Below are 19,799 nucleotides of genomic sequence, written 5' to 3' on the forward strand. Positions count from 1 at the left end.
GGATCGGTGTTGTGCTCCTTAATTATGCCAATAGTCATAGGTGTATTGTCATGTAAGTGGATTAGCACCCATTGACAAATGCCAGTTAGGCTCTGCCGAGTAAGTGGATAAGACCCCATCGGCAGACACACAAGAACTCTTGGCCACAGATCAATATCTCGCTGAGGCTCTTGAGGCAAAGCAGACTCCTAGGCAGTAGCCATGAAGTCTTCCGCCTAATCAGGTAGGAACCAAGGTCTATAAATACCTACAACATATGTTGTTTACCTGTCTATTTCAGTAATTAGCTGTCTCTTACCCTCCACCAAAGGGTGCCAATCAGCTAAGTATATATCTGTCAGGGAAGTTAAATGTATGAAAATGATATTGTTATGATACAATAAAGTTTCATCCATACTTACCTGTCAGATACATATATACGATAAATGGCCCACCCAGCCTCCCCGCAGGAGACAGGTGGAAGAGAGAAAATCTGGTTAGAATACGGGAATGGTTTCTATTCTTGCCACCCAGCGGCAGGGCGGTAGATCACCTGACCTACCTGCAGCGTGTGCCGCGAAATTCGAATTTCTGTCGGGGACGACGGAGTCTATAGCTAAGTATATATCTGACAGGTAAGTATGTATGAAACTTTGTTGTATCATAACAATATCATGTTAATATTACTCGCTTGTAATTTTTCTCAGTATTAAGATGCTCATGATGAATAATTACGTATATTGATAAGAAGCACATTTACACAATTTTTCTTTCTTATCCATGCAGAGCCAAACCAGATTTAGGCTAGGTTGATGTGATGGCATCCCCATCATACAAGGAAAAAGGATATTCATGCTTGTATGATTGCCAGAAGTAGTTTGCATTAAGCATGCATCCATGATAGCATTCATTTATATTTTGGAAACCTACCTTCAACAAGTATAAAAAATTCAGGGGTATGGCACTGTATATGTCATTATATGCATTACAAGAGCCAGAGTTTTCACTGCAATTTATTTTTCTCTTTTACTGTTTTATTGTGTATTAATTTAGTGTATTTTTTCAGATATGGACAGATTTCGTGGAACCGGTAGACCACGTGGTAGACCCCGGAAAACAAATCCAGATAATGTGTAAGTTGCTACTATAGCCTCACAGATTCAGCCAGCCTTGTGCTGGCTCGGGCTCTTGCTCTTCAACAGCCCATAATGATAGCCTTATGAAAGATTTTTAGTTTAATATAGTGACAGTTATATTAATGATGCTATTTCAGGGATTAATAAAAAAGTTTGGAAACTGTACAGGTGTGCCTAATTGTGATTATGTATATAGCGTGGAAAACTGATTAATAAAATCTGCTACTAGAACTTGTCAGTTGTATGTGGGAGATGCACTCTAAACTAATTTATTAGAACATTATGATGTTTTCAAAACTAAGTTAAGGTACTCATTTTAGCAGTAAACTTCAGGAATAGTTGGTGCATTGATCCTCAAGAAATTTCGTATAGGAAATGGTTAAACTTTTGGATTATATATTACTGAAAGATCTTACTTTTATGATGGCCTCCACATAGCTGTCACAAATCCAAATTTTATGGTGACCTATCTCTTAGCTCCCACATCTACTAAGAAGCTTCCAGCTCCTACATCTACTAGTTAGTTTCTTTGTATGAGTTGCTTCGCACAGTGAGCCTTGCATTACAACCTACAGTAATCCATACTCATGAATTTATTGTAGTTCATTTGCTAGAGTATCCAACTGTTTTGAGTCCATTCCATTTTCTGTTGCTGCAGCATTCTGTATTTATATTGCAGTGTTGAATTATGTAGTTATAGTTATATCTATTGATCACTTTTAAATAAAGAAACATTTTGATGTGATGATCACTATTTACAAAGCAGCCTACTTTTGTGCCTACCTTTGTCCATGGAAACTCAGCTTGTAAATGAACATGCCTTTACTTCATCAGATAATTAATGATGCAAAATTTACTGAAGTCAGACTTGCTTATCCGAGCTACGTTATGGTATCTAGCCTTGTTGTCAACTAGCTACAAGAGGAATGCTAAATTGGGAGTTCCTCCTTTGACCCTCTGAAGCAATTAATTCTCTTTGGCACTAAAAGTCATTGAGGTTGTCATCCTTATTTTTCATTCAGTAAATATGGCTTGTCGTCGTCTTTGATCATGGATTTTTTATACAAAGAATATGGGCATCATTCCACTAAAGAACCTGTGACAATCAAGTTACCCAAGCTTGTCTTAGAATCCGCAGTTAAAGTTTTCCTTGACATGCGTTAGACTAGCATTGATAACTCTGCAGAGTTCTTTTTCATGTCCTCTTAGGTTGCAGTGGAGCAAAATAGAATTAAAACTTTTTATGTGCTGCTGACCAGAAACTTGAATTGATTTTCAGTCTTTAAATAAAAATCCCCATATTTCTGAGAATGGTTTTCTCTCAGCCTCTTGAATTGGCAGTTTGTTTAAGGGGACATCCAATAATTAGGGTGAAGTTACATTAATAGGTAAAGGGGGACTTCTCTGAGTGATGTGAATTACCCTCTTCTAAGTGACCAAAAAGTTCTGTGTTTGTAACTCCTAAATAGCTCCCATAGGCAGTAGATTAATCATCAATGCCTCTCTAACACTTTGTGATCAAAGGTCCTTTGTGAAATTTGCCCACTCATGTGTTTCTTGTGCCTTCTCTTTAACCAGTCTTCACTCATCCTCAGTCTCCTTTCTCACAGTTCCTATCCAAGAAGGTCTAGGTCTTCCAACTCTTCTGGTGCTGACAGGAAATACTATTCTCTCTTGGGTTATTCAAAAACTTCTCTAAGCAATCTTCATTTCCCTTTCATCATTATTTATACTAATGGAACTTTCAAGGTTCTCAGTATTGTATCATTTCTAGTTCTTTTTTGCATGCTTATTCCAAATATTCTTCTTGAAACTTAATTCTTAAATTGACCAAAGTTTTGGGTTTAGTTTGATTGTCATACCATGATTCATATTCTGTTACTAATAATGATTGTAGTACTAGACTTCAGTATAGAACCTTAAAGTCACATGCAGTTCAAGTCTGTTAGATTCTAAATCTTGTTCAGTTTACTTATTGTTTGAATTGCCATATTTAATGTTTCGTTAAATTCTAACTCAAGAGAACATACGTACTGGATAACGTTCCTAAATACATTATTCAAATGATGGAGTTCATCTATGGAACCTGAAAGTAAAGTCTAGTGTGTTTTTCCACTGCTGTAACATGACTATTCATTTATTGTAGCATTTATTTTTGTTGCTTGTGTTAATGCTTAATCAGTAATTCCATAGCAAATAAAGCAGGGGTACCTTTGTTAAACTCAGTGGATAGTTTTTTACAGGCCTATGCAGTGCTTTTTGTGTGCATACTTTAACATTAAGGAGTGAAGCATCTTACTACTGGAAAGTTAGAAAGTTAATTATAGTAAAAAGAAGCATTTTGTTTGAAGTACAGTGTAAAGTATTTACTCACTTCCAGCACATCAACAAGACCAGATTAGCTGAAAAGTACTGAGCTTCATAGTACAGTGACTTCCTTAATTAGAAATAATGATAAGTATATGTAGTTTTCTTTGTGGTAATTGTTTTTTTAACATTGGTTTGGGTTTTCTGATAGCATTTTAACTAACCTGCCCATGTTGAATACTGAGTGAGACTAGAGTTTTAAAATCCTTTTTGTCCAGACTATTACAGTGGACCCTCCGTATTTGCAGGAGATCGTACCAGACCTCCCCCCCTCCCAGGAATAGCTAAAATCCGCGAATACTTAAAACCCCTCTAATAATGCTTAGAACTGCCTATTGTGTTTGTTCAAACACAAGAAAAACCCTCGAAAAATGCTTATACCTGAATATTTTAATATCACAAAAAGTGCATTTAGTCATGAAATTGATCTGAAAATACAGTAAGGAGTGAATATTTCTGAGTGAAAAAATACTGCAAATAGTAAGTGGATTTCCTGCGAATAATGGGTACGTATGGTCTAAAGAGAGACCTGCAAATAGATCAGTCCACGAATTTTGAGAATGCGAATACAGGGGGTCCACTGTACTGTTATTGCAAGTGCCTAGCTATAAGCACAACTTACTGATCACTCTATTAACATTTAATTATAATTTTGATCTAAGTAACTTACTAAGTAATTACAAAGCTAGTGTTTCTAACATGCGTGGCAGCTTAAATTCAAAATTCGCGCTAGCTCTTCAATTGTTTAGTGTAGGTGACCAGTCCCGCCCACTAATGGGAATACCTGGAACAATCAAGCAGACCACCGCATTCTGTTTCTGCTGGTCTAGATGTAAACACTGGATCTTTACAGCATCTTGCTGGTTACATAACCAGATATTAATAAACATTACCTTAATATAATTTATCTAGCCCTAAATCCCCAAAAACCGCACCAAAATTTACCACATTGGCAACCCTGTTACCTCCTATTCTGTCCGCCAGTTGGCAACACTGTCGTTGACAGATACGAAAAACCTTCCCTCAAATCAGTTGTTAACGAGCGCCCGTGTTGTTTACATCACGGCCGCTCTTTATAAATTTCCTTAAACATTTTTGTGCCTTTAAAGCTTTCATTATTTGTTAAATGAGACTTTATATGAATTACCACTCACGCATTACATCACGAAATAGTGAATTAACTTTGATTTCTGTAGTGGTTCTTATCTTAAATTACGAACTTTTGCGCGACCCGGAACTACTGACCTGTCCAATTCTACAATGGATTACCAAGAAATTACGATGCTTCCTTCTGCCAGCAACATCAGGAACTGCCCGGTTTGTGGGACAAGGATGAGTAGCAGGGAGTATGAACCACATGACATTTGTAGCTCTTGTCGTGGACAGGTTTGTGACTTGACTTCTCGTTGTGACGTATGTAAGCCCTGGTCTGACGAGGATATGACTGCTTATATGAAACGCCAAACAATCTTGCAGCGTAAAAGATCGGTTAAGGAGAAAAAGAAATCGATTGCTAGAACTGTATCTAACGAATTCTTTGACTTGGGCGCTCATGATTCTGGCTCTTCGGTTTCGGTATCGTACGACTCCGACTCCGAATTAATTGATGCTTTGCCCCCTGTACAACCGGTAATTAGTGAAGTTATTTCTGATGTAGATTCGAAGATTTTGGCAATGGAAACTACCTGGAAACAGAATTTTAAGAAATTACAGCTTAGTCTAGATAGAGATATTTCTGCTAAGTTTAACAATCTGTCAGAGAATTTTCAAGAAGCCTTTACTAGAATGTCTAACACTTTTAGATTCATTTTCAGCTCCTCGTCAGGTACCTGTCGACAGCACCATGGGTAACGGTGCGACAGATACCCCGGCTTGTGAACCCCGTCGTGGCGAAGGCCTAGGGGGGATCCGGTCCGGGCAGGTGCCTAACGAATCTTTACCCAACGTGTCCCTGTTAGTCCCGTAACAGTGCCAAAGGGCGCTTATTTAGGAGAAGGGGGGGAGGGATATTAGTGTCAGACCTAAGATAGCTAGTCGTCAGGATTTTACTTCAGAGGAAGTTTCTAAGTTAGGATCTGACGATGATGATGATGATGATGACGCGGATTCGTGTGATATTGATGTTTCCTCGAATGGATGTCATGATGTAGAATTCAAGAAACTTTTTGATTTAATTTTGAGTTTTCTTCCTCAGGCGAGGCCTAAAGAGCAGAAGCAGCCTCCGCCTCGTTGTATTACAGAAGGGATTTTTCTTGACGGTCCTTCCCGGTCACGGGAATTTTTACGTTTTCCCTTTGCCCAGAGGTTCGCGAGAGTGAGGGCGGACGTTGCCGCTAAACTTTCGAAGGTGATCGGGGAAGGGAAGAGGAAGCTCTCTTCTCTTCTACGACACCGGAGAGGAGTTTACCAGGTGGCGGATGATTCTTCATTCTCTCGACCCCCCAAGCCAAATCCTGATTTTGTCCGACTTTCAAGTCAACCCTTGCCTTCTAAGGCTTCGGTCTCTGTCTCAATTGAAGATTTTATTGCTATGGAGGCTGTTATGAGCTCCTTACAAGAAGCTCAATCCTTCAATATGTGGGTCCTCGGAGGGCTTTTAATGTATATCAAGGACTCCGGGTTTGTTCCTCCTGATGCTCCTCTTTTTGAGAAATTCTGCTCATCCATTTCAATCGCTTCTGTACATCAGAACGAGCTTGCTGCTTCAATGCAGGCCTTTCTTGTTTCTCTAAGGCGTAACCTGTATTTGTCGCAGTTACCCTCCTCTGTATCGGAGATTCAGAGAACCCGTCTGTTGTCCTCTTCTCCTTTTGGCGATTTCTTTTCGATATTTCTGTGCTTTCTGAGGTTTTGAAGGAACATCAAGGTGATGCCTCTTCCCAAGCTCACTGGGCCTTATCAAGAGCTTTTTCCTCTGGTCTTCCTCCCGTTCCTTCAAGGAGTAAGCGTAAGTTTAGGACCAGATCTGTACCTTCTGCTCCAGCCCAACAACCTCCTTCTGGCTTTTTTTTCCAGAGTACATCTCAGGTTGCTGGTGCCTCTTCTTCATCCTCTGGTGCTCACCCTTTGAAACGCGGGAGAGGTTCTTGGCGTGGCTCTAAGGGCAGAGAAAGAGCTCAACCTCCAGGAGGACCTTCTTCTTCTTCTTCTTCCTTGTCTCTGCGTAAGAATTTTCGGAAGTAGGAGTCATCACCTCGCCTGGAGACCGCAGTAGGAGCTTGTCTCTCCCGCCATTGGTCAGCTTGGCAGGGGAGAGCGGTGGATGCTTGGGTGGTGGAGGTCCTGAAGGAAGGTTACGAGATCCCTTTTGTTTCCAGACCTCCACTTTCCAATCGTCCTCTCGAGTTCAGCAGTTATTCCCCTCACTCAATCAGGGGTCAAGCCTTGGAGAAGGAGCTTTCGGCCCTCTTGGAGAAGGATGCCATAGAGCGAGCTCCTCCTTCTCCCGGGTTTTACTCTCGGATGTTTTGTAGTTCTAAAGGCCTCGGGTGCCTGGCGCCCCATCATAGATCTTTCGGTTTTGAACAAGTTCATTCTAAAGTCCAAGTTCAGGATGGAGACGGTCCAGACTGTTCTTTCATCCGTCAGGAGGGGGGACTGGATGATTTCCATCGATCTGCAGGATGCTTATCTGCAAATCCCCATCCATCCAAGAAGCAGACCTTACCTTCGGTTTTTCATGGACTCGGGAGTTTTCCAGTTCAAGACCCTTTGTTTCGGCCTCACCACTGCTCCACAGGTCTTTTCTCGGGTGATGGCTCCTGTTTCAGCTATTCTGCATCAGTTAAACGTAAGGATGCTTCGGTATCTGGACGATTGGCTAGTCGAGGGAGATAGTTCTGTCTCTTTGTGTCGAGTTGGGCATTCGTGTCAACTTCGACAAGTCCAATCTAATCCCTTGCCAGATCATGACTTATCTGGGGATTGTTTTGAATTCCCAGATTTTGAGGGTTTCTCCCGCTCAGAAACGGATAGACAAGCTTCTGAGTCTGATCGAAGAATTTTTGTCCTCCGTAACGCAGCCAGTTTCTCTTTGGAGGTCTCTCCTGGGCCATTTGTCATCCCTCATCCAACTGGTTCCCGGAGGTCGTCTCAGAATGAGGTCCCTTCAGTCGACACTTCGCCAGTCATGGGATTTCGTGTCCGAGGACACGATAGTCGCCTCTTCTCCACAATGTCAGAAGGATCTCCGTTGGTGGATGCAAGTTCACCGCCTCAAGTCAGGGACATCTCTTCTTTCGGTTCCTCCGGACCTAATGTTTTGGTCAGACGCCTCGGATCAAGGTGGGGCACACACCTGGGCTCCGAAGCCGCTTCGGGCCTTTGGTTAGAGGAGGAGAGGAGCATGTCAATAAATTGGAGGAACTGAGGGCAGTGTACCTAGGCCTTCTTTCATTTCAGGAACAACTGTTGGAGTCGGTTGTCGCGATCTTTGTCGACAACACCACAGCAGTCTCGTACTTGAGAAACCAAGGCGGCACACAGTCGGATCTTCTCACTCAAGAAGCCTGATCAATCCTGTGTTGGGCAGAAGACAGGGGGATTACGTTGGTCCCTCAGTTTATCCTGGGCCTTCACAACGTCTTAGCAGACGCCTTGTCGAGACCGAACGAAGTTCAAGGGTCGGAGTGGACACTTTGCCAGGAAGTCTTCGACAGCCTCAGGAAGAAATGGCCTGTCACAGTCGATCTGTTTGCCACCCCACTGAATTTTCGGTGCCAGATATTCTTCGCCCCTTACCAGACTCCTCAGAGTGCCGGGACAGACTCTCTTTTGCAGGACTGGGAGGGACTTCAAGCCTATGCTTTTCCTCCGTTCTCTCTGGTGAGGTCAGTCCTCAACAAAGTGAGGGCAACCAAGCGTCTGGATCTCACCTTGATCGCCCCTTCTGGCCACAGAAGGAGTGGTTTCCCGACCTTCTGGAAGCACTGGTGGAACCCCCCATTCGCCTGCCAGAGAGACCAGATCTTCTCAAACAACCCCATTTTCATCGGTTCCATCAGAGGCTCCACATGCTTCATCTTCATGCCTGGAGACTGTCAGGAGGTTCTCCAAGCACGAAGGGTTCTCCTCCAGAGTGGCGCGACAGTTGGCTCTTGCCAGGCGGCAATCAACCAGAGTAAATTATCAGGCTAAATGGTCGGTTTACAGACGTTGGTGTAAGTCTCAAGGACATTCAATTTCTAGACCTTCCTTACCGAAAGTAGCGGAGTTTTTAGTTCATTTACATCATGACAGGGCCCTGTCACCTTCGTGCATTAAGGGTTATAGGTCTATGCTTTCCTATGTTTTTAAGGCAAGGCTTCCTGAGATCTCTTCATCTTATGTCATTAGAGATTTACTTCGATCTTTTTCCCTATCTCGACCCAGGCCGCAGTGTTCGCCTCCGACATGGGACGTTAACAAAGTCCTTCAAGCCTTAAGGTTCCCTCCGTTTGAGCCTCTGAATTCTGCCAAATTTAGGGACCTCTCTTCTAAGACACTCTTCCTTGTCTCACTGGCTACAGCCAAGAAAGGGTGGGTGAACTGCAAGCACTCTCTTTTCTGGTTGCCAGATCTGGACAAGACATGATTTTGTCATACCTTCCTGAATTTGTCGCAAAGACTGAATCGTCTGATAATCCCATTCCCAGGTCTTTCGTACTGAAGTCGCTGGTCGACTTTGTTGGTAATTTAAATGAGGAATTAGTTCTTTGCCCTGTTAGGGCGCTCTCATGTTATTTACGCCGCACGAAGGACATTCAGGGTCGTCCCCGTCATCTGTTGTTTCACCCCGAAATGTCAAGAGACCTATTTCAAAGAATGGTGTATCCTTTTTTCTTAGAGATCTGATCGTTAAAACTGGTGGTTCGGGCTGCTGGGAAGACCAGACGCCGAGAGCACACAGTATTAGAGCAGTTGCTACATCAGTAGCTTTTATGAAGAACGTCTCAGTCGCCAAGGTGCTTGAGGCGGCGACTTGGCGTTCTAATTCTGTTTTTGCCTCTTTTTACTTGAGGGATATTTCTCTAGTTCTAGGCGACCTTCGTTCTTTGGGCCCGTTGGTGATGGCAGGACAGGTCGTCAGACAGGAGAATTAGGTAGTCTTCCTGTTTTACGTTTGGTTGCTACCTGTATATTATTCATTAATTTTTGTTTTGTTGTATATATTTTTTGTTTTTGTATTATAACCCATGGCAGTTTTTGACGTAGTTATAATGGGAATTAGGCAGTTTGGTATTTAGGTGTTTTTGATGACAAGGACTGACTGCTTGGCAACTCATGCTGCTTCCATTTTCAGTGTGAAATGGTTCCAGCCACTGGGTTGTCGGCACTGGCGACTACGCTTCTCCCAGAGTCGATGCTGACCTAGGACTAGCCACTGGTTCGCTTGTCCTGACGACTCCTGCTTCTTCCACTGTCCTGGACAGGGAATTAGTCGATGGATCGTCTGCTGTCATCTGGTACTCGCTCACCATCTACTTTTTGTCTCACCTGTCTTCTCGGAGTCAGACACTCGTGTGAGATCAGGCGACATTTAGTAGCCCTGAGTTTCTTGTTGACGAAGTCGGTTGCGTTGATACACCCCCGATGATCGTGTAACACGAGACCAGGTTGGACTGTCAGGCATTCGTCCTTCGGGACTGAATCGCCTTTTTGCTCCGCGCTCCTTTCTCTTGGCACCAGAAAGCTCGAGTTAGGAGTTGCTCATGAGCCGATTCGTTGCTGGCGACTTCGGGTTGCGTTGATACACCCCCAAGGTTTGCTTAGCTTTGAATCGCCCAGACAGTCCAGACACTCATCCTTTAGGGAAAGAATAGTGCTTGATAGTCTTCAGGGTGCAGCCTTGCTGTCCGCAATTCGTCTGACTGGTCACCTGGTCGGGCACCTGACTTTAGTACAGACGGACTGACTATGCACTTACTCCTTGTCCTGTGCTACCGCAGTTGGTGGCATTATGGTAGGAGACTTTGAGTTGTTAGTATCTTTGACCTTGGGTTGAGTTTTGACTGCCTATGATATATATTTCTTTGTTTGTTTTCTCCTATTCTGTCCGAAGGGGAAATTGTATTCAGATTCCCTCCTCCTTTTCAATGTGGTTAATTGGGCTAGATAAATTATATTAAGGTAATGTTTATTAATATGGAATTTTTATTCTAAAATTAATATTAATAATACTTACCTGTATAATTTATCTAGTCCCACCCATCCTACCCCACGATCTGCCTATCACAACTGATTTGAGGGAAGGTTTTTCGTATCTGTCAACGACAGTGTTGCCAACTGGCGGACAGAATAGGAGGTAACAGGGTTGCCAATGTGGTAAATTTTGGTGCGGTTTTTGGGGATTTAGGGCTAGATAAATTATACAGGTAAGTATTATTAATATTAATTTTAGAATAAAAATTCCATTTTGGAGAAGTATTATCGATGATTTCGTGTAGACCTTCAAGCTTACTGTTTTCAGGATCAGTATTTTATTGTTTTGTTATTAAGATCTGATTCAAGTTTATCATATTTCACTACAATAGCGAATTTGAAATCTATTGATTAACTCGCCTTTCCTGAGTAGTGTAACAAAATATAAACATTGCATTCACTCCACCTTTACCGAGTAGCGTAATAAAACGTAAACATCATCTTATTACACTTTCCTTTGCAGCGAACTGAAAAAGTATAAGGGCAGAATGTACTAAGGAGAGAAACTGTGCTTTATTTTAGTTGCGCTGGGCTTTTGGAAGATGATTTACATTTAGTCAGCCTTTTGCTGGCACAGGCTTTCACTCTACAGCAACCTGTAAGGCTTTTGGAGGAGTTGACATTCTTGACAGCGGAGCATCGGCTCCGAGTGCCCAGGAACATTTCCCAGGAACACTTTCCAGTTCTCAAGCTATTACCTTGCTTGGCATGGGGTCAAAATAGACTGGTGCCAACTACATTCTGGGAACACCCAGCACCCGGCGCTTGCTCCCGATCGTCTGGCACCACCTCTCCCCGCATCCAGTTTTTCTCTCTTGCTACTAGCCCTCTTAATTTTTATCCATTTGCTCCCAAACCTGGCTCTCTCGCTTACTTTGTATGCCACTGCCAGTCTTGTAATAGTGAACAAGAGAGGAGGCATACTGAAAGTCGAAGAGAGGTTGGGGGGGGATTTACACACGGGTAGTCACCCCCTTGGTCGAGCCTGTTGTCTGGTCCCAGTTGGATGCACAGAGAGCAGCCTCTGAAAAGGTGTCTTTCTGGAAGTGTAGTGTAGGAGGTGGCTATCTGGCCCTTTGGATCTTCTAAACCCATCCTTGTCAAACTCCTATGCAAGTGAGGAGGCACACTGAACTCCATGGGAGTCCGAAGGGGTTTGCCCTCTGGTAGCTGCCTTTCTGTCGACCCTGTTGTCTGCAGGTTTTGATGGACAGCCATTGGAAAGGCATCCTTAAGGATGTGCTTTCATTTTCATCTAGTGATATGAATTCCAGTGTTGAATACAAGTGCCGATGGCATGTCTTCTTATGGATATTGGCCTTTGAAGAGGCACTTTTGATGTTTCTAGGTGTTTTCTGAGCATACAGCTTTGTCAGAGCCCCAGCAGGGTCCGAGCGCCATTTCATGTCTGTTTGGTGCCGGCTGTTAGACATATGGCTCCAACCCACTAGTGACTGGCGCCAATTCCTCTTTAGCCCAGCACTGGTTCCTTTAAAGAACGTACTTTTATTCTTTCTTGAGTGTCAGTTCTAATTGAGCAAGAATTAAGACAACTCCAACTTTCAAGTTGCTGGGAACTGCTCAGTCACCGGACGCAATTCTCTACAGTATCAGAACAGACAGCCAGCTTACAAGCATTTTGTCTCTTTTCAGTTGGTTCCACCTTTGTTTTTAGCTCATGGCAAGCTGACATTACTGTCCTTTTAACAACTTCAGTGTCTTGGGCTCCTGTCTTTTGCTTACAGGGACTGTGTTCCTTTTTGTGAGCTTATTGAAGAGAGCTCCCACCTCTATCATTTTTGCCTTTCCCCTAAAGTCTCCTTGGAGCTGGGTGTTGGACTTTCGTTGATAGGGAACTAAACAAGCATCTGTTTGTCTTGACGGCTAGCAGGAGCAATGGCTTAAAGGTAGAAGACTCCCAAATGTTTACTGAGAAACATTGCCTCATTTTACCTCCTGTCCAGTCTTGTGCAGTCAAGGAGAATTGAGATATATTTTAGTGATTTCCACTCTTTTCTTTGGAATCCCAAGAGGAACAGCTCCTGGCACTCTATCCTGCTGTGAGACAACTATGTGGCAAAAGAATTTCAGCTGTTCAGACAGTCCACTAGTTAGACAGGCTTCTTTTGAGAGTTTTGTGATTCTTCCTCGTTTCACCCTGTTTCAAAGTTTCCAATGCAGACAGTAAACACCGTAACTTTTTAAATGTTTAAGAAATTAGCCTCATCTCACAGCTTTCCTGCAGTTCTCTGTGCATCCATCTGTCTCGTCCTCGTTCCGTCTTCGTTTGGAGTATAACGATATCCTCTCTTCTGAATGTTCCCTTGTTGAAAGGCCTTACTTGACTAAGCAGAGGAGTAACACCATACATTACTTGATCCAGTACTTAATAACGGCCTTTCCTGAGTGGTTGGAATCATCTTCCGAACTCCTGGCACCTGATGTCGATTCCCAAATGCCTGATACCTGTTCCAGAGTGTTTGGCACTATCCAGCCAGTAATAGGCTCCCGCCTCTAAAATGCCTATCTCCTGCTCATGGACTATTTTTCTGTTTAGAGAATTGTCTAACTGCAGGGGAATTTATCATTCCTTTTGGACTAAGCCACTGTTTTCCCACATACAGGCTTTTGTGTCTCTTGTGGACTTGTGTACAAGTGTCTGCATTCCCTTTTTCCCAGGATTTAGAGAACGAAGTTCAAGACGGAGATGAACCAGACAATACTGTCATCCATTCTCCAGAGTAATTGGATGGAGACCTTGGCTATGCAGGACTCTTCCTTCCATGTCTATGTTCGGACTCTGGAAAGCATCCCATCCATGTCCACTTCCGGACTCAGGAGAGTATCCCAGGTCCATGGACAAGACCGCAGCCCTACTGTTATTACATCAGCAAGGAGAGACTTTTTCTCTCCACCAACAGCAAGAGAACCTCTACCGTGAACAGTCAAAATAGTTTTCTAGTCACTCTATTCAGGCCATCTGAAGTTCTGACCGATGAATGGGGCAGTGAGAAACTTATTCTTACCTCTTGAGGTGACCTTGAAGACACTGGTTTGTCTGGATCCTTGGTATCTATGGGGTAGGATGACTGTGGAACCTTTTGCCACATTAAGGACCTTTGTCTTCCTCTCGTGTTCTCCAGCTCCAGACCCTTAGCATGGGCAGGTAGCACTATGCTCCAAGTTTGGTCTACTTGGGACCCCCCACGTCTTACCTCCCTTTGCGTAGTCAAGGAAGTGCTGAATATTTTTAGGCCCATCACAATGTTACGGTGACCCTCTTAGCCCCATTATGACCTATGCTGTATGACTTCTGTCCCTACATGGTTAGTGGGCTTTCCAAGACTCCTGCAATCTGTGTCTACTCACTCAACCTCATTTCAAGAGATACTATCAAGGCTGGTTCACCCTTAACTGGACAAACTGCACACTGTCTGGGAGTTTGTCAGAACAATCATCAATCTTCTAGCTATGTTTGCCAGACTATGTGAGCATTGTTTCTGTAGTTGGCTTCTCAGACTCCACGTCCCTTCTTTTGAGACATCTGTGACCAAAGATGGGTTGCCTCTTGGATCTGAGATCTAGAATCTCTCTTATTCCATCTTTAAGGGGTATCGAGCTACATTTAACTCAGTAACGATGTTTCCTCATTTACCCTTAAATCTTTTAGCCAAGAATGAGTACCCTTCCCAGCACTTGAGTTTTGGATATTTGTCTGCTAATTTGCTAGAATGAGGAGACCTTCATGGGAAAACCACTTATGGTATGCCTTGCTTGGCACATTGTAATTGAGACTAAAAAGCCTTTGTTGTCTACACTTGGCCCTCTTAGCTATTCAACCTTTTTGGTTTTATATTGCCCTAGTTTTCACCTCTCATAGTTAAAAAATTAATCCTTAAATTGAGCCAAATAAGAGTAGAAATGTAACCATCTGGTGCTAGAAGAGTGTCGTGTTGTTAAGTATGAAGGTTTGTTAGCTATGAAAAATACAGATTGATTAAAAATTTGTCTTTGTTCCAATCTGTTCTCCATTACTTTAACATCATAGTGATGAAGTGTGACTTGTTTTGCCAATCATTGTTTGAATTTATATGTTCCTCTACTAAGGTTGATTTGTCTAAGGCTTCAAGAATTCTATGCAACCTTACTACTGTTTAGTGATATTTGACATGTCAAGACACTACTTGACTTTGCTCAAATTCATGCAGATTACCTCAAGAGGTGTTATTACATGCTCAAGGGCTTTAGTTTGGACTCATGGAGGTAGGAAGGACAGTTGTTAACCAGCATTTATCACCTCAGATTTCCTAGATTTTAAACTTTTGTAATATGATCTACCAACTGTACTTTGGTCATGAATTTTAAATATCAATGTCCCCATTTCAAAATCTTCCATGCACACGCAAAATTGGAATTCTTTATAGCTACAGGTTTTACTTAAATTATCTCATGCATACGTTAACTAGACTTGTATGTGACTGGCTGTCAACTAAGCATGTAGACAGAGTGTATTTCTCTTCCATTCAGTTGCAACCTTTTGTTCTTTAGTTGACATTTGTTAAAGAACAGCTTTTACCAATTTATGAACATGCAGTGTGAAGGTGTGAAAATTGAGTTACTTAAACAGTTGGTTGAGCTAATTATCTTTGTTCAGTTACATTGCTGGTTTTTGTATGCATTTTGTATCGTGAGACCATCAGAAATGAAGAAAATTAGTATTCAATGTACTACTGTTGTCATGATTGTTGATATGGTTTTTGAGAGTTCACATACATTCCACTTGCAGTATCATGCTCTCTACTTTAAGCTTTATCCTTATTTTTCATTAGATAGTTTTGTGTTGTAGATTTATCTAATTTTTGTTTTAATCCTCTGCTTACTTTTTAACATCTCAATAAACTGTTTTTGTAACATAATTGTTTACATATCATGCTTTATGGCTGACTCTTTGAAAAGGTACATTCTGTAGATTTCAAAGGCTACAATAATTAGATGTGGCTTAAATCCATCTAAACCTAGTCATTATAGCATATTTCATTCCATATTCATTATATTTTAGTGATAAGTGTTATATCTTATCTGTTACAGAGTTCCAAGGAAACGTCCTCTTGATGGCGATGAAGACAATGATAGTTTCCCCCACAAGCGCCTTAAGTACACACCTGATGCTGTGATTATGGAGCGTACCAATAACACAGTAAGCTACGTATTTTGTTATATTATGTCATCAAATTTTTTATGCTTATTGAGTTCCTTTATACATCGAGGAGTCATTTGCTGTTATGAATGGCAATGGGAGAAGCTACAAAGTGCAGAAAAGGGGAGCCCTTAGTACCTGCTTGATGCAGGCAACTTAGTATTGACAGTAGAAGCTGAGGTTGAGGTGGGTAAAACGTCTTAAAGGTAGAAGATTGGAATGGGGAGGAGATGGCTGGAAATCAAAATTAGAAAAGAAAAAAGTACAATCAGGAAGGTGGCAATATGGCTGTTAGGGGAAAGGTGTAGGGAAGGTATCACAAGAGCAAGTAGGGAAGAGAGGGGAGTCAAGAATGCTGTTATGATGGACAGGCAGATCTTAAAAAAGACCAGAGTATTACTGTTACTCTAGGGGAAACAGTGGATTATGAAGCAGGAGGTGAAAGAGGAATAAGAAAGAGAGTAGATGCAGCATGGGTGAAATGTAGAAAGATGGCATGACTACTGGTAAATATAAATTCTTAAATGGTATATAGAGTTATGATAGGCAAGTATAGAGAACTTATGATAGGTAAGTAAGGCCTGTACTATTCTATGCAATATAAACTTGCACTGACAAGAAAAATGGAAGATTTTGAAATGGGGACATTGATATTTAAAATTCATGACCAAAGTACAGTTGGTAGATCATATTATGAATATGGAATTTGGGAAAAGATGTAGTTTCCAGAGACTGGGAAAAAGATTTCTCAAAGATGGAGATGGTTTGGACATGTGATGAAAAGGATGAAGAAAATTGGTCAGAATAGCAGTAGCTTTGGAAGTAGCAAGACAAAACACCAATTATAAAACCCAAGAAATCAAGGCAGAAGATGGGGATAAACAAAGAACTAGACATGACTGGAGTTCAGACAGAGAGTGCACAAGACAGAAAACAGTGGAGAGACCTCATTTCATAACAGTCCCAAGAAGGAGAAGCTAATGCTTTTGATTGCAATGATGATGATAAGCTACATGTGGAGGTTGTAAATTTTAAGGATGTATGCCCACATATGTTTATATACCCAGAATATCTTAATTGCAATGCATTTATTCCTTGTATAAATTAATGTTACATCCATGAACTGGGTGTAAATTTTTTTCTCTTCAGGCAAGAATACATGAAGACTTCACTTGTAAGCTGTGCATTGATGGTGAAGATGGAACAGAGTTTTACTTGATGCAAATAGCTACCTTCAAGGATAGATGCATTTTCTTTGCACGTTGGGGAGCTGAGGCAAGTATTATTATTGTTGTTAATGATGATGAAATAAGACCCTTTTTCTAGTGTATAATTGATATATTGTTCAAGATAGTACACTGAATACCCTGAAGCTTGACAAAGACTACTGTCATCATCATAGTAGGGAATCTTTTTAAATTGCATAACAGTGATAGATAAATGTTAATGAAGCTGCTGTTATGTTATGCTTAAAAATGCATAACATCAATATATAGATGTTAATGAAGGTGCTGTTGTGTGATGCCTTGGTACTTAAAGACAGTGTGGCAATACTAGTTCTGATTCCCATTTTAAGTATATATATGACATCTGTGATGTCAAATTAACATCCAGTTTACTTAACCCCTGCTCTAAGGAACTTATCTCTCGGATGCCAGCATCACATACATGTTTGATACAGTAGTTCTGATAAACTAAATTACCCAAAAATTATGTCAAGTGTAAGATTCTCAAGATTTTCTTAACACATACTGGATTGTTAAGTTGTTTTATTGAGTAGAGACTGACTCACACAAACTGTGGTGCAAAGAATTTTGTACAAGCATCAGGAAAGTATTTCCTGAGACTTTTATCTCAAGAAACTGTGTTTGGATAATTTAATAATTTAGATATTTGTGATTTGGTATTTAATTTTTAAAATGAATTTTACCTCTTGTATTATGATAGCTTTATTCTCGCGTCAGACTGGAGGATGATAGAGTGAAAAGTAAACAAATTACAATAGGATCAGTTAGTTTGAACTGAGTTTACCCATCCCTTTCGGGTGGTTTGAGCGTATAGTTTTCCATTCAGTTTATTCTCTGTTGGCCTTGCTGGAGGCTGTGTACTCCTAGCGACCCCTATCTGGGTTCTTTCTGTAGTCTTCCTTTGCAAGATGATTCAGTATTCATTGGAGCCGTTTGCATGGCATAGTACACTCTTGACAGCAGGCTCTCGCTTTGCATCAGAAGCTCTCTTGCTAGTAGGCGCTTACCTGCCAACGGACCCGCCCTTGACCACAGCCGCTCACCTGACACTGAACGCTTCCCTACCGCTAGACTTTCGCCTGGCACCAGTCTCCCGCGTTCTTCTTTTGTCTCGCGGGAAGTTTATTCTAAAAGTTCTCATTTTCTTCCCCTCCTTATGAGAAAGAGAGGAGTGATGTCTTTTGATTCTAGATAGTTACCCTTTATCAGAAATGGGTATACAGTGGGACCTCGCTTAGTTGCGGATCAGCAATCACGGATTCAGTTAATCATGGGTTTTTCCTTGGACCACTTCTCAGTCTATATTGCTGGTATGAATCACAGCATCGCAGGCTTGTCCGTGGTAGGCTAAGCCTCGTCTGGTTCCGATAACCAGCAAATGCATGAACAGATTCACATTATGATATTAACTGACAATAAAGGTAATAAAACCATTCTCACCTTATATATTATTGGCATATCTTCATAATATATAGCCTATTCATGGAATAATTCCACATCATTGACATCAACTTGTAGTTGAGCGGCCAGCAGAAATGTAAACATTGAGTTACACTTCACAGCACCTTTGTCATTCTTAACCTTTTAAAATGTTAATAGTAGTAGTTTAATTACAGTAGTAAATAACATTTAGGAAAACATAAATTTTCAATTCGAACTTCATTATTGTTTTGGTATAACGTAATCAGCTTCTCTGAACACTGCAGTCATACAAACGATAATTGTCATAGATTATCGTATGTTGTTTGCAATCGGCGACGAAGAGTAAACGTAATAAAACCATTTTTACCTTATATATTATTGTCATATATTCATAATAAAATGCAAATCTTATATATTATTGGCATATCTTCATAATAAAAAGCCTCTTCAAGGAATAATTCCTTGGGGAATCCATTTTTCAAAAGACAAAAATACACTACATGTTTACAGTATACAGTGAACAATGATTACTTTATTCTGATGTGATTACATTAATATTACAGTGTGGTACTCTAAGCAGTACAGTAACTATTTTTTATCATAAATGTATATTCATTCACGAAAAAAATACATATGACCACCGTGACGTCACCGTTCTACAAAGTACCGATGTATTTTTACGTAAGTACATATCCTCTAAACTCTGTCATAAATCACTTTACTTACTTTTTTGTGAAGCCCAAATGCTAGTATATTCCGGAAAATTAACGAAATCACGAATGTTATCACGAGCAAGATTCGCTAATTACTGTTTTCTTCTTCTTTTCATGACTAAATGCATTTTTAAAATAAAACTCATTCACAAATTTTCAAATACTATGAATGTAAATAGCAAAATCTCTTCTCTCAAAACTCTCTCTCTCTCTCCTCTCTCTCTTCTTCCTCTCCTCTCTCTCTCTCTCTCTCTCTCTCTCTCTCTCTCTCTCTCTCTCTCTCTCTCTCTCTCTCTCTCTCTCTCTCTCTCTCTCTCTCTCATCACTTAACTTCCAGAAAAAAACTATAGTACTGATCTATTATTATCGTAATAAAAGAACAAGATGGTCCCCGACATTTCTAGATGCATGTGTTGCCATATTTTTATTCTTTCTGTGATTTACGAAACTGTGCTTCAATACATTTTTTATAGTTGACTCAATGATTATCACATATTATAACAGTATAGAAGAGAATATCTTATCACTATCCATGCTTCATTTCTTATCATCATAAAAT

General features: G+C 41.0%; 1 protein-coding gene across 2 annotated transcripts in view; it reads left to right on the plus strand.

Annotated features, from left to right (window-relative positions):
- The window catches only part of LOC135224315 (protein mono-ADP-ribosyltransferase PARP3-like), a 123,942-nt gene that overhangs the window by 34,031 nt on the left and 70,112 nt on the right, over window positions 1–19,799 (plus strand). For both annotated transcript variants that reach the window (XM_064263183.1, XM_064263184.1), the window contains exons 2-4: window positions 1,046–1,112; window positions 15,750–15,858; window positions 17,008–17,137. In XM_064263183.1, the coding sequence (XP_064119253.1) occupies window positions 1,046–1,112; window positions 15,750–15,858; window positions 17,008–17,137 (306 nt within the window). The remainder of the gene's footprint in view (window positions 1–1,045; window positions 1,113–15,749; window positions 15,859–17,007; window positions 17,138–19,799) is intronic.

Source organism: Macrobrachium nipponense, chromosome 12, assembly GCF_015104395.2.
Source record: "Macrobrachium nipponense isolate FS-2020 chromosome 12, ASM1510439v2, whole genome shotgun sequence".
In the NCBI taxonomy this organism is placed as follows: domain Eukaryota; kingdom Metazoa; phylum Arthropoda; class Malacostraca; order Decapoda; family Palaemonidae; genus Macrobrachium; species Macrobrachium nipponense.